At 42.5% G+C, this 13183-nt stretch overlaps 1 protein-coding gene across 2 annotated transcripts in view; it reads left to right on the top strand.

The window, feature by feature from the left end:
* The window catches only part of rubcn (rubicon autophagy regulator), a 28099-nt gene that overhangs the window by 1704 nt on the left and 13212 nt on the right, over window positions 1–13183 (top strand). Inside the window, exons 2-12 of one of the 2 annotated variants that reach the window (XM_049587557.1) lie at window positions 1132–1285; window positions 2762–2845; window positions 4419–4578; window positions 5390–5496; window positions 7059–7284; window positions 7913–8338; window positions 9604–9699; window positions 10410–10525; window positions 10804–11002; window positions 11569–11676; window positions 12651–12725. In XM_049587557.1, coding sequence (XP_049443514.1) covers window positions 1132–1285; window positions 2762–2845; window positions 4419–4578; window positions 5390–5496; window positions 7059–7284; window positions 7913–8338; window positions 9604–9699; window positions 10410–10525; window positions 10804–11002; window positions 11569–11676; window positions 12651–12725 — 1751 coding nt within the window. The remainder of the gene's footprint in view (window positions 1–1131; window positions 1286–2761; window positions 2846–4418; window positions 4579–5389; window positions 5497–7058; window positions 7285–7912; window positions 8339–9603; window positions 9700–10409; window positions 10526–10803; window positions 11003–11568; window positions 11677–12650; window positions 12726–13183) is intronic. The other variant, XM_049587558.1, reaches the window with a different exon arrangement.

The following is a 13183-nucleotide window of genomic DNA, read 5'->3' as shown; positions in this document are numbered from 1 at the left end:
TTCCTATGTAACATGATGTGATTTGATTAGCTGGGAGCTGAACTCGTGATGCTGCTGCTCGACACTGCAACTTGTTGTGTTCATAAGTGTGCTATTCATAGGATTCATAGCCTTTACTTTCCAACAGTCTCTGCATCTGCTTCTCTGTCTCAGATGGAGATTGTTAGTATTTGGAGAAAGAAAACGAGGTAATCAGTTTGGCTGTATGACTGCATTGTCTACATAAATCTTGCACAAAACAGAGCAGGCCTTGTTGTGTCTTGGGTTTAATGTTGGACCTTCATTTTAATTGATCTATTTTGATATGATGAATTATGTTTGGAGGCTTATTATTCTACCTTATAATGCATTTAAGCATAGTATAACAAATAGATGACCAGTTAAAATAGCCTGTACTTCAAGAATACACCCTCCAGTGTTGGTGTCCTCTGACAGCGGATCCTTTGTCCCATCGCTGCAGCTATGTGACTGGAACTCAATAGCATTCAGCTCGACTGCTGACTTAAGGGAAAAATAGAGGAAGTCCTGGATATGAGCCAGCGCTTTATGGCTCTTAGGGAATGTGACCTGATCGAATTTTGTTTTGCATTCAACACTTTTTGAGCAACAGCTTTCCATAGCTGTATCCTAAAGATAACGTTTGACTTCCTGAACTTGCACATCTTGAACACAGGACTAATAACTTCCAGTTATGATAATCTTTGCCCAGTGACTCCATGCCAACCATTTTTTGTAGTTTGTAATATAGGATATCAACATTGAGACTTGAGGATGGAAGATAACTTTAAAGCTTCTAAAGCACACACATCAGAGCTCCTGTAACCTTTTTGTTTCTGGGGAGGAAGCAGGACAGTGTTTATTTATGTATCTGTCTTATTAGGCAAGGATGTGGTGATACTGCTTGCACATTTATTGAAAGTTAGCACTCCCTTTGAGTCATTGAGTTAAGAGTAAAGTGAGATTATTATAACTAACTTGCTGAAGACTTGGTTTTTAATTTTTTTTGTTCATGTGAGTAATGATTTAAGCCACAACACTGCTAACATCAGCACTTCTTAACCTCCTTCCTCATCACCAAACTTCCCTCTTCACCCTGTCTCACTCCTTTCTGCTGCTCTGTCTTCCTCACAGGAAGGAGCACTGGAAGCTACTGTCCAGCCTAAAGACCACAGTAGAGGGTCTTTTGTCCACCAACAACCCCAACGTGTGGTCACGTTATGGTGGGCTGCAGCGGCTCCACAAGGACATGAACAACATCCTGAGCCATGGACTAAAAAACGAGCAGGTCAGAACACAGGAGATGTGACTGACACCACTCCCTTTTTGAGATCCCCTTTTGATCAGATTCCTGATCATTTTCTGTGTGACGTCCAGCCAGCTCTGACAAAAATGCAGGTCAAAGTTAGCTTTTGGTAAACGTAAGCCTGAAGATCTGCAAAAATGTCCTGTGTTTGAACATGGAGAAGTAAGTGATTCTAGGTGTGTCCCATAACCCCATAATACCACACCATCTGACAACAAACTGCAGTATCAGTCGGCTCAGTATTTCCAGATTACACATGTTACACCTGTGATGTCACATGATGCTTTGGTGGGAATCTGATTGCAGCCGCAGATGCTAAGACAAATGACGCTGACAACCTCGATACAGCAGTAATTAAAACTGAAGTTACATTTCCAGTAAATGTTCCCGTCATCAGAGAGTAAGTTATTCACTTACCCGCAGGTTGTCAGGAATGGTCGCAATAGGTTTTATCACATGCTCTACTGTCGTTGTGACTATAACTGCATAAGTGCAGTACCACAGTCATGTGATGCTCCTCCTGTGACAAGGTAATCACCACATTTTGTTTTTTCTTTTGCTGCTACAGTAAATCAATGGAAAAATACACTACCTGATGCAGCCCTTCTGTCTCCTATCCCCACTCTGTAGCCTCTCTCAATGTCCCACCCAAAGTGCTATTGGTTACACGTCATGATTAATAGCCTAACAGCACTGAAGGCTGTCGTGCACAGAAAGCAAAAACTGAGACTGGAGCAAGAGCACTTGGAGCTGTGTGTCAAATGTAACAATGGCAGATATTACTAAAGTTTTAATGAACATCACAATCTCTTAATCTAAGTTTGCACAACAGACTGGTGGTAATGTTATGCAGTTAGTAGTAGTAGTTACTGGATGTAACCTCAGTTGTACGAGTACAAGGACATGAAGAGGGAGTGAGACTGTGCCTGAACGCAACATGAGTTGTGATCACATTGTCGTATTTTATAAAAACACAGTGCAGTGATGATGCAGACATGTCAAACACCATAATACAAACCTGCTGATGCGCCTTCAGCCCACATTGGACTGTTCATATGAGTCAGGTGCCTCGTCACTCTGTTTGTCACTGTGAGTAGAGAATCCAGTCTGCAGTGTAGTTGGTGCACTTCACTGATAAACCAGAGTTATACAGTAACTTTTATGATGATGCACATGTGCATAATGCTCTGTACATAGGGAACCAAATACTGGCAGGGGCACTGTAAAGTCCAATAAAAAAAACAAAGACCATAAAAAAAGAATACATGACCATGTGATGTGTTGCTTTTTCACTTTGGTAAGAAAATTCCAAACCATCATTCTGGCAAGTATTAGACAGGTATAACCCATCATTATCAGTTCACTTCCTTAAATACCAACGGGAAATGTGTCACTCTGTAATAGCTTAATGAATTCATGTACTTTCTGTAACTAGGTCATGCTTGTTTTGTGTCGCAGGTGTACTACAAGCAGAGAGACTACTGGCCTTTTGTGTGGTGTGTTCGCTACATCAGCCCCCACCTCGCCTCGCACGTTGAACAGGTAGGATCATTGGCAGCCACATGGATGGTGTTGTGTAAATATTTCCAAGTTCAGTCAGCGTACAAAGCTCTTGAATTTGTCACAAGAGGCAAGTTAATGCAAATACGTTTCTAAACAGCACTACCTTGCTCGAGGTTACGTTTTTTTCTTATGCAGATTTTCATTGTGAGCTGTTTTAACAGTGTATGGTCATCTTCTCTCGAGCTTTCACATGGCAGACTCTACTTTGCAGTGCAGTTTTCATTATGTTTCCAGAAATTTGGTAATATGATTGTGTCAAAAATATGGCACTACCCATAAGCTTAAACAGGTTCCTGCTAACTGAAGAAATAAAAGTCACCGTCAAGCAATCTTTATCAACAATTAGGGCTTTACTGATAATACAACAATCTTGAGGAGGAGAGTGAAATCTGCAAACGCATTTAAAACTGTATATTCAGTATTGTAGGATCACTAGTGTCATGCTTGAACATAAAAGAAAAAGAAATCACTGACGAAACTTACAAAGCTGACTGTGATGAGTTGATAGAGTTTTTTTTGGCACTGTGGTTTTATTTATCTCCTTATCACACGTCATCTTGTTTCTTGGTTTTGTTTCAGGAGCTTAAAACAGTGTTGGAAATTTTGAGAACTTTTTGTGTTCCACATTTACAGCATGAGGGGGCTGCTGATAATGTTTCAGTTCTTTAATTCATATTCACACTCCACAAATCGTGTGCAACCGCATTTTATTCACTGTTATCACTTTAAGAAGAGAATAAATTGGTGATTTATACGCTATAAAAGAGTGATGATAGCAATGTGTATTATCCATTTACTGATTTTATATCGTGGTATTCCCACATTTGTTTGTGTGCCCCGCTAGCCACTGTGGCAGCAAACTGTGTTTGACTTGGCTTGTTTGCCAGTAAAAATAGGTGGTGAATTTGAGAGCTGATCTGCCTTTTGGAAGAGAACAATGGCTCATTCTTCTGTCAAGTTTTTAGTTACATGCACGATAAATACCTGACCCTGTTTACACTGTCAGAGGCCTTGGGCAGATTCACTGCACTTCCTGGATTACCTGTTGTCCTACCTGTTTGTGTTGTGGTAATTTGTGGAGAACAGTCACGTTTAACCCCAGTCCAGTGCAACAGTAAAAGTACGTGCAGTAGTTGGAGTCTACACCCTGATTCCCTAACAGCAGGGCTAAAAGTACACTCTGCCATGATTAAATTCTCATGTCACGATTGGTTGGTGATATCTTGTCTCCCATCTCTTAGTTTTGTTTTTTTTTGTTTGTTTTTTTGGCAGATGTGTTTTTCTCACTCTTCATTCCACTCATTTTTCACACAGTGTGTAGACTGTCAAGCCAACCGTGTCAGACCTGTCTCTTCACCACTCCCCCGTAGCTTTTTTTAGGAATAGATCGAGTATCATACAGACTGGTAGACTTTATTGGGCTGCACACAAACAACAGTATGTTTGGAGGAAACAGAATAAGATTTGGTAAAGAGCTTATGATACTGAACAACATGGACCAAAAACATTTCCTCCTTTCTTTCTCACAGTCTCTCTCTCTTTCCATCCACAGTTCAGCCACCTGGAGCCGGTACTGACCAGCGGGATGCATAGTGGCGGTGAGAGCTACAAAGCTGAGCGCTGGCTGCTTCACAGCTTACAGGTTCACATGTTGTCCGCTCAGCTCCGACCTCTGCTCCGGCATTTGGGGCATACACGTAAATACTATAATGGTGAGTGTCACATTAAAGCTACACAAGGTAACTTCTATGAAAAAAAATGTTGTCATATGTTCAGAAACTGTCACCACATCTTGACAGTAATGTATGACATTTGTTAAAAAGTCATGTTCCTTTGGCTCCTCCAACCAGTCAGAGCCTGGAGAAGTCTCTTATGCAGTGTCAATCACTGCTCGTTCACATGCTGCACTGCCAACAACAACATACTTGGCAAAACATACATGACAAAAAGCTTGTTCTGAACTTCTTCTGTTGTTTTTGCTGTGTACGGTGTTTTGGTGAAGAAGGGTTGGGCAATTTTTCATCACTGGTGGTCCCCCCCCCCCCAGCAATTGTGTTTGCAGAGCTCCTCCTAAATCTGTGTGCTGAGGATATTATGCTTTACTGAGTGAGAGCATACACGGGAGGGGGTCTGTGCACAAGCAGTGATTGACAGTTGCAGTAGAGATTCTTTGGCTCTGAACGGTTATTTCATTTGGGCGTGGTGGATTCTTGCAAATGCTGTTAGGAGTACAAGGAGGAGGCAGACGAACAGATTATCTGTCGTGTTTTCGGTCCAGTTTAACTTAAAAGACTTTGGTGTTAAGTGTAAACTAAAGTAAGAAGCAGCTAAAATGAGTTTTTCTTTTCCCCTAATTCCCTTGTAATGTTTTCCTGTCCTTTTGTATGACTTCTTTCTTCTCTTTTACTCTTCTCTTTGTGTCTTTACTTATGTCCCACTAATTAATTATCTCTCATTATTATCTCTTTGTCTCCCTCTTTGTTTCTCCTTCTCTCCGTCTGTCTGTCTGTCCCTGCCTTTCAGATGATGCCTTTCTGCTGAGTGAGCCCCATGTGACTGCCATGTTCCAGTGTCTGGAAGCTGTGGAGCAGAATAACCCCAAACTGCTGGCCCAAGTAGACACTGTCGGGGTGGGTCTTGTGAGATTACTTGCTGTGTTTATGTCTCATCTATCATCAATTTGTTGTTAACCTTTTGTTCAGTATGTGTTTTTTTTCTTTGGTTTCATGACACGATGTTACACATCCTCATTATCAGTCTTAAGCCCTTTTTACACAAAATGTACAGAAAGGTAAAATCATCAAGTTTTGAAAAAGTATTGCAATTTAATTTTGTCTTTAATGTTATTATCTTATATATATTATCTTTGCAATATGATTATGTTATATAATGTTATTACTATCCTAAAACATTCTCCAGGTCCTCTGAAACTCTGCAGGACTTAAGCCTCTTTCACACAGAGCTTTCGCGGCGCCCACCGTGGGGTAGGGCGCAGAGGACAGGATTTGGGGGAGTACAGGCTCGTTCAGGAGCTACAGCTCCATGGTGACCGCTTTCGGGTCTACTTCAGGCTCTTCTCTGCTATTGGACGCACGTCGCCAAGGTGTCGTCACAGTGCGCAGACACTGCGACATGGGCCCTCTCGCGCGCCGCTCAGCTCGGCGGGAGAGCGGTGCGCACTTGCGCCAAGGTAGCACATACACAATGAATGGGTTCATCAGCGGAGGTCTGTGCTTTGCGTGCTCTGTCTGAAAAGGGCTTTCTTTCCACCCTGTCCAGCAGCAGTACCGTGGCGAACGGTCCCTAAAGGCCTCTGATCAGCTGTAAAACCGCTTTGCGCTGGCTGTCCCATTGTTTGTCTATGGGGAGGGCAGCAACGCCTGACAAAGCGGCACTGCTACCCTTGGCGTTGCTCACCACTCTGATTTTCCGCCCGAGTGCTGCGCTCAGAGTTGAAATTATTTGAACTACGGGGAGAACGGAGCAGGCTTCCCCGGAGATCCGCCGCTTAACCCGGTCCATCTCCTTCACTCTTTGACTTATTTCCACGCTGCTGACAGTGGGACTTAAGCCCTTTTCACACAGAGCGCGCAAAGCGCAGACCTCTGCTGACGAACCCATTCATTGTGTATGTGCTACCGTGGCGCAAGAGTGCATTGTGCCGTCAGTGGCTTGGAAAACTGCCCATAACCGTGTCACACGGGGAAGAGGGAAGAGGGAAGGCGGCTAGAGTTCCTCCAACATTTGTGGTTAGAGTATCATATTTTTTTTATTGACAAAAATATAGGCTGCTTTGGCTGATTTTTTTTTTTTTTTTTTTTATGCGCACATGTGGCCCTAAATATTTTTTACAGTTCGCACACCTATTTTTAGTCGCAAATGCGAGTGAAACGCTCGCACTGTCGAACCCTGCTACCTCTGATGCCGGCTTAAAGGCAAGAGAACGCTTTCGACCCATTTTGCAATTGTACCTTTTATACAGAACGGCAAGGCGGTGTAACAGCATGATGTTGCTGTCTCGAAGAGGCAGTGTAAAAGGGGCTTTTGATGAGCGGTGGTATTTTACTCCACCTATCGTAGTGTCCTGTTTATAGGGTCAGTCAAAACTAAGGGTGACTTTAAAACAAAGGAAAAATTTTGAGATATTTTTGAGACAAGGCCTTAAAATCTTTTTATCTCTTCCTCTCCCCAGCTGTCCCCTCTGAAGGGCCCACCATGTCTGGGCCTATTGAAGAGCCAGAGCCTGTGTGTGTTGCCAGGGGCTGGTGGGGTTTGGCGGAACGCTGACTTAGCTCCCAGAGGAGAGTTTCTAAATCGCAGACTCACCACCTCGAACTGCTCCCTCCGAGAAGCAGTCGCCACCAGCCACAACTCTGGGAACAATTCGGGAGTCAGATCTCAGAATAACAACAGCACAAGTGAGGAAAAAGTAGTTTTTAAAGGGGTTTGTGGAGTTTTACAAGTGTTTAATGTGTCGTTTGCTCTGATTTGGCTGCATGCTTAAAGATGTGTATTGAGTGCCTCATCTGGATCTGTGGTTGATTTTAGGAACAGAAATTTAGCAAGGTTATTCCATAAAGTGATTTTAGATCTCAGAAAACAGTGTCGTCTTGGAACAGGCTTCTTGTATTTGTCTTTATTTAGGAGAAGATTTTTGGTAGTTGTACACTGACGGAAAATGGTCACTATTCTGTAATCAGTACATACAGGGATGAGGGGGTGGGGTTAAGGGATGGCACTGTGAATGCACTACAGTTTGTATGTGAATAGACTGACTGACTTGGCTATACAGAGGCCTGATTGTTTGTGGACAAGATCAGATATTGAAGAATGTGTTGACACAGCCTCCAAAACTCAGTGTCCCGAACTGGCTGTGCTCACTAAAATGGATTAAACCATTTTGGAGTTGTTTGTCAATGTGTGTTTTAATATTATTGTTATATTTTTGGATTTAAGACAGTCTGAAAGCTGACATCCACATCAGCAAAAACAGAGAAGCAGGCCTGTGACCTTGTGTCTCAATCCATCTCCCCTATTCTGTTGCAGACACTATCTCTCCAGCTAGCAGCCTGGGAGCTCCCTGGGTTTGTGTGTCCCGGCCGGGGGAGAGCGAGCGGGGTGTGACTCCCCCTCCCGGCTCTGCCTCGGTCCCTTGTATTTCCCTCACAGAGTCCCCCTCGTCCACCTCCCTTCAGCCTGAGGCCGGGGACTCTGGCGACGGCGAGTACGACGATGGTCCTGAATACCTCGCTATCGGTAACCTGGGGCAACGCACCCGCCGTGACTCCCGCAGTTCTACCCACAGCAGTGAGCAGGGCGTCACTCAGGACCAATCTCTGCAACGGGGTTCCCTAGCCCCGCCCCCACCCAGACGTTCATCTTTCTCAGAGGGCCAGAAGGGGCCGGGTCGAGGGTCCAGGGGCCACACCCGCTCGTTGTCTGACACAGGGGTCAATCAAAAACTCAGGAATGGTGAGTAAACTTTGAAGTTACTCAAATGACAATAAGCTGGGCTATCCCCCATTTGTATGTAGGTTATGTTGTATTGAATTAGAGAGGTTGAAATTAAATGGAAAATTCAAAAAATAAGTTTTGTTGCCCCCATATGGAAACATACCTGATTAACAACCTATTTTTTGCATATTTGCATAGAATGAAGATGAGATTCAGATGTGATAGTGTCTGTATATATTTGTAGCTCTGCAAGATGTGGTGAGGCCACACTCTTTCTCGGAAGGTGTACTCTTCCTGTCTGAAGTTTTTTTCTTCTTCTCCAAATTAACATCTCTATTCTCTTGGCTGCGCTCTGTTTCACCGTCTTGGCTTGAGGTAATTTTCTCTCCTTCTGCTCTATCTTTCTCCTTTTATTGTTCTTGCGAAGGAGGGGGCCACCGAAAAATCACCATAATAATAGAAGATCCGGTAGCAGGTTGGCAGTGCAGTTCCACTGTGCTCCATCACTTGACCTCTCCCACCCCTCTTTCCTTTTTCCCTCTGCATGCTGATGAATCGTTCCATCCCTCTCATTTTAAGTCTTTCCTTCAGCTCATAATCTGTGCTTTTGGTCTTCGATGTATTTTTGGTTTGTGTTACTCGAGTCGTATTGATGTGATGAAGCCATGAATGACCCATTACTGTGTGTTTGTTTTGTTCATGAACACATTTTTTTTTTTTACAGTGTTTTGTTGAAAGTATAATGGAAGTAATGTATAAACTGTGTGTTTAATTGCAGTTATCATAGTGACGTCCTGATAGGAGTGCTGGCATTAACGTTTAGAATTTTACCTAATACTAAGAAGTGCGCAGAGGTTGAAGATGAAGCAAAGCAAGTGTATTCCTGTACATACTGCACAACTGAATATTATAATTTAAGCATATTTCCTCAAGTAAAAGAAAGAATTGGATCACTCTTTTCCCCCAGCTTATAAACAGAAATCTGTCATCTCTGTGTGATTTATTTTCTGATTATCTACATCCCTAATTCATGTCATTATACTGACAAAGGTCAGCATTCATGTTTTTTTTTTGTGCATGCAATAAAACGAACCATTTCCATGGATTTTATTGATTGTTTGACAGAAAAACGATGATAAAATCAAACCAGCTTTTAACATACTTTGTGTATGAATGATGATGCATGTTCCTCATCAATTTCCTTAAAAGAATTCAGCGTTTGTTTTAGTGACTTTAGCATTTAGGTGATAAAAGACCCTTAATATGGATTATTTGTGTCTCAGAATCGGCAGAGGACGACTGCTGCATGAAGGACTACAGCCCTTTCTCACCTCAGCGCAAGGATGCCAGCACTCCGAGTTCCCTCTACATGGAGTCTCGTGAGTTTTCTGTTTGCGACACTTCTACAGTTATATTGTAACTACTGTTGCACTTAAAATGAGTCAGATGTTTCAGAAGGATTTGGAGAAAGTCCATGGCAAACTTAACCATGGGACGAAGTGGGACAGGAAAGCTGACATGAAATGTTGAAGACAAACTAGGTTTCACTTCCTGAATGTGAATGTAGTGAGTGAGTCAGCTGATCTATAATCGTTACACTCTGGACCTGAGCTGGAAGTTCATAGAAAGGTTGTCAGGTGTGTGTATGTCTTATGGAGATTTTATGGTTTAGATAGTAAGAGATCCTGATAGCACGCAGTCGGCTCCTGGCAGACTTATTTAATTTTATTCTGTTTTTTTATCAGGCGTTTTTGGGACATTTAAAGATATGTTTTTTTGGGGGCATTTTGCCTTTAATTAATAGGACAGCCAAGTGTGAAAGGAGGAGAGAGAGAGGGGGGATGACATGCAGCAAAGGGCCACAGGCTGGACTCGATCTCGGGCCGCTGCGGCAACAGCCTTGTATATGGGGCGCCTGCTCTATCCACTAAGCCACCGACGCCCCGTTTTTGGGACATTTAAAACCAAAAATGTATTTCGAAAATTAAAACAGATGAAATTAAAAATCCTACAGAAGTGCAGAAAATACAATTTATCCGAAGTGTCTGTTGTGTATATTTGTGTCATGTATTTTTTGTGTGTGTGTCAGATGGGTCCCAGTACAGCAGTGTTCCAGATGGGATGTTCAGGAAGCCGTCAGAGGGTCAGAGCCTCATCAGCTACCTGTCAGAGCAGGACTTTGGCAGCTGTGCTGACCTTGAGAAGGTCAGAGCTTGGTACATTTTAACTCATGACTAAATCTGACGTGCTGGTGAAGACTTGATGAGCCACTGATTTTGTCAAACTCTGACTGTATACACTTTTCATACAAAGTGATGCAGTTCTTTACAAATGCAAGAACTCAGTGCTAAAATTGTGCGAAAGCTGTGATAAATTAAGGTTTATAAATAGTGCAATGTAGAACTGATGATGTTGCATGACTCAAATAATAGAATTAGTCTCTTCCTCTGATTGATTCATAATTTTCTCTGTGTGCTCTGTAGGAGAACGCTCATTTCAGCATTTCAGAGTCTCTCATTGCTGCCATCGAGCTGATGAAGTACAACCTGCGCCGTCAGGAGGAGGAGGGCGAGGAGGAGGGGGACAGTGATTGTGAGATCCAGCAGCTCAAACAGAAGATCCGCCTCAGAAGGCAGCAGATCCGACGCAGCCGCCTGCCGCCCTGCGCAAACTCCCAGCACAGTAAGGCAACTTCAGTAGTGGGGTTAATAGCCATAAGTTGAAAACAGTAACTTCCACAAATATACTAGTTTGTAAGAGCTACTTCCTTAAATTTATTGAAAGGAATACTTAAAGTATTTATTGACCATGTGTGTATTTCAATAAGGACGTTTCTATCAGCTGCAATCATAGTTTAAAACCACTTTTCCAACTAGGACTTAATGGTGCCAGGTTTGCTTTGATTTCAGTTTGGCACACCTCTGCCGTTAGCTTTGCCCTTTAATGTATTGTAAGGCCCATTTAGTTCAGACTCTCCATAAAATAAATAAATTGGTAAAATATTTATATATATTTTCTTTATCTGGAACATCCCGGGATCAGTGATGTTCTCACAAGAGCGTACTAATTAACCTGACAGCTTGACAGCTCATAATTGCTTGGACATATTGATATATATTTTAACAGCTTGAGTCTTGTTCAGTAGTTAAGACTCACTGCACCACAGTGTTATTTGCTGTTGTTGATTTCTGTCCCCTTATTTCTCTCACATTTTTTGTTTTGCCTCTCGTCTCCTTCCTCCCCTGCAGTTTTCCACTCCACTGACAGTGGTGGCTCCAGGAGGAGCTCTCAGGACTCCTGCCAGGGCCTGTCAGATTCCGGCTCTGCTGAGGAGGTGGAGGAGTGTGAACTACGAGGTAGAGAGAGGGAATGAGGGAAAAATGAACAGTCTAAATTTTTTTAATGGCACAGTTGCTCATCAGTGTGACCACATGTCTTCAATTCAGGCATATGACGGCAGATTTTGTGTCACTTCAGTTAGCAGCTTTTAACTTGATGATGAAGCTACAGTTACAGAGTGACAAAATGCAGTTAACAATTTTACCTTTCAGCTGCTGTAAATGGTCAAAAATTTGAACTCTGATAAATATTCATATCTCCAATGGAGCAAGTATTGATCATTTTAAAATTTAAAATATGTAGGAAGCCTCTAAAGAATTCATCCTTTGTCTGTGTGAGTGAGTTTGTTTCTGCACCAGTCATAATTCATAACCTAATCACCGCACTTGCTTCATGTTGCTCACCAAGCATGTCACGTTTTACCATCGACCATAAACATGGATATCTAAGTGCAAAAGTCACAGAATGACAGACTGTAAAATGTTTTTATTTGCGTTACTATTGAGTTACAGTCATGTGAGTCGGCATAGCTCGGATTTACAGAGTCATGATAATTTGATAACGTATGTTTGATGTAGGAAAGCTTCTGGTATATTCCAGGCAGTGTTCACCAAGTTAATTTGACACTCTGAATTAAATGATGAATTGCTGTTTTGTGTGACAAATGGTAACCACAAGAGACTAATCACTAACATAAAGAAATGTCAGAACATGTATTGCTTTGATACTGTTAACATGAGTCGTGGGATTTTCTTAATTGCATGTTCTTATGTATTGTTTATGTATAACTGCACGTCTCAGTACTGCGGTTTCAGCACACAAAGTTTGTTGTATCTTGCAGCTGTATAACTGCATGACCTCCACACATACTGTGTCAGTGCAGTATACTGTATGTTTGCCTGTGACACTGACATACAGCTATGTGGAGTGTTACAAAAAATGTTTGTGCTTGTGGTGACGGTTGTGCTGAGTGTTAGTTTCTGTCTCTCAGATGGCTGTGAGGGTCAGTCCCTGCTGGCGGTGTCTCAGAACGGCCTCTCCCTGTCACTCGCCTCCCTCTTCTCAGGTATCTGCAGGCTGGATGGGTGGTGGGCGAGGCTCCATAGCTAAAGTACAGACAGTTTACTGTAGCACGGCTCCTTTGAGAGGAAGCTGATAGCTCCACTCCAAACTGAGAGTTTCTGCCTTATCTGTACCAGTATAATGACGCTCACTTTGTTTTAAGATTAATATTCATTATTGTGTTTTAGTAAATCCATGGACTGTCAGCTTTCACTTTCAGTACTCCATGACTGTGTGCACTTGCACTTGACAACTACTTAAATTTGTGACTATTTTAATCTGTACCTGGCAGGCAAACATCTATTAATAAGAAGTTTTTACCCTCTCTGTTTTTGTTCTTCACTGGCCATGTTACTCAGATGAAAAAGATTATTTTTCTTTGGCTCTCCAGTATCCTACAAAAAAACTTTTCTAAGCAAGGCGGGGCGTACTGCAAGCTTTCAGTTTGGAGTTGAGCCAGCT

Source organism: Epinephelus fuscoguttatus, linkage group LG10 (genome assembly GCF_011397635.1).
Source record: "Epinephelus fuscoguttatus linkage group LG10, E.fuscoguttatus.final_Chr_v1".
In the NCBI taxonomy this organism is placed as follows: domain Eukaryota; kingdom Metazoa; phylum Chordata; class Actinopteri; order Perciformes; family Serranidae; genus Epinephelus; species Epinephelus fuscoguttatus.
This window is presented reverse-complemented; position numbering and strand designations above follow the sequence as displayed.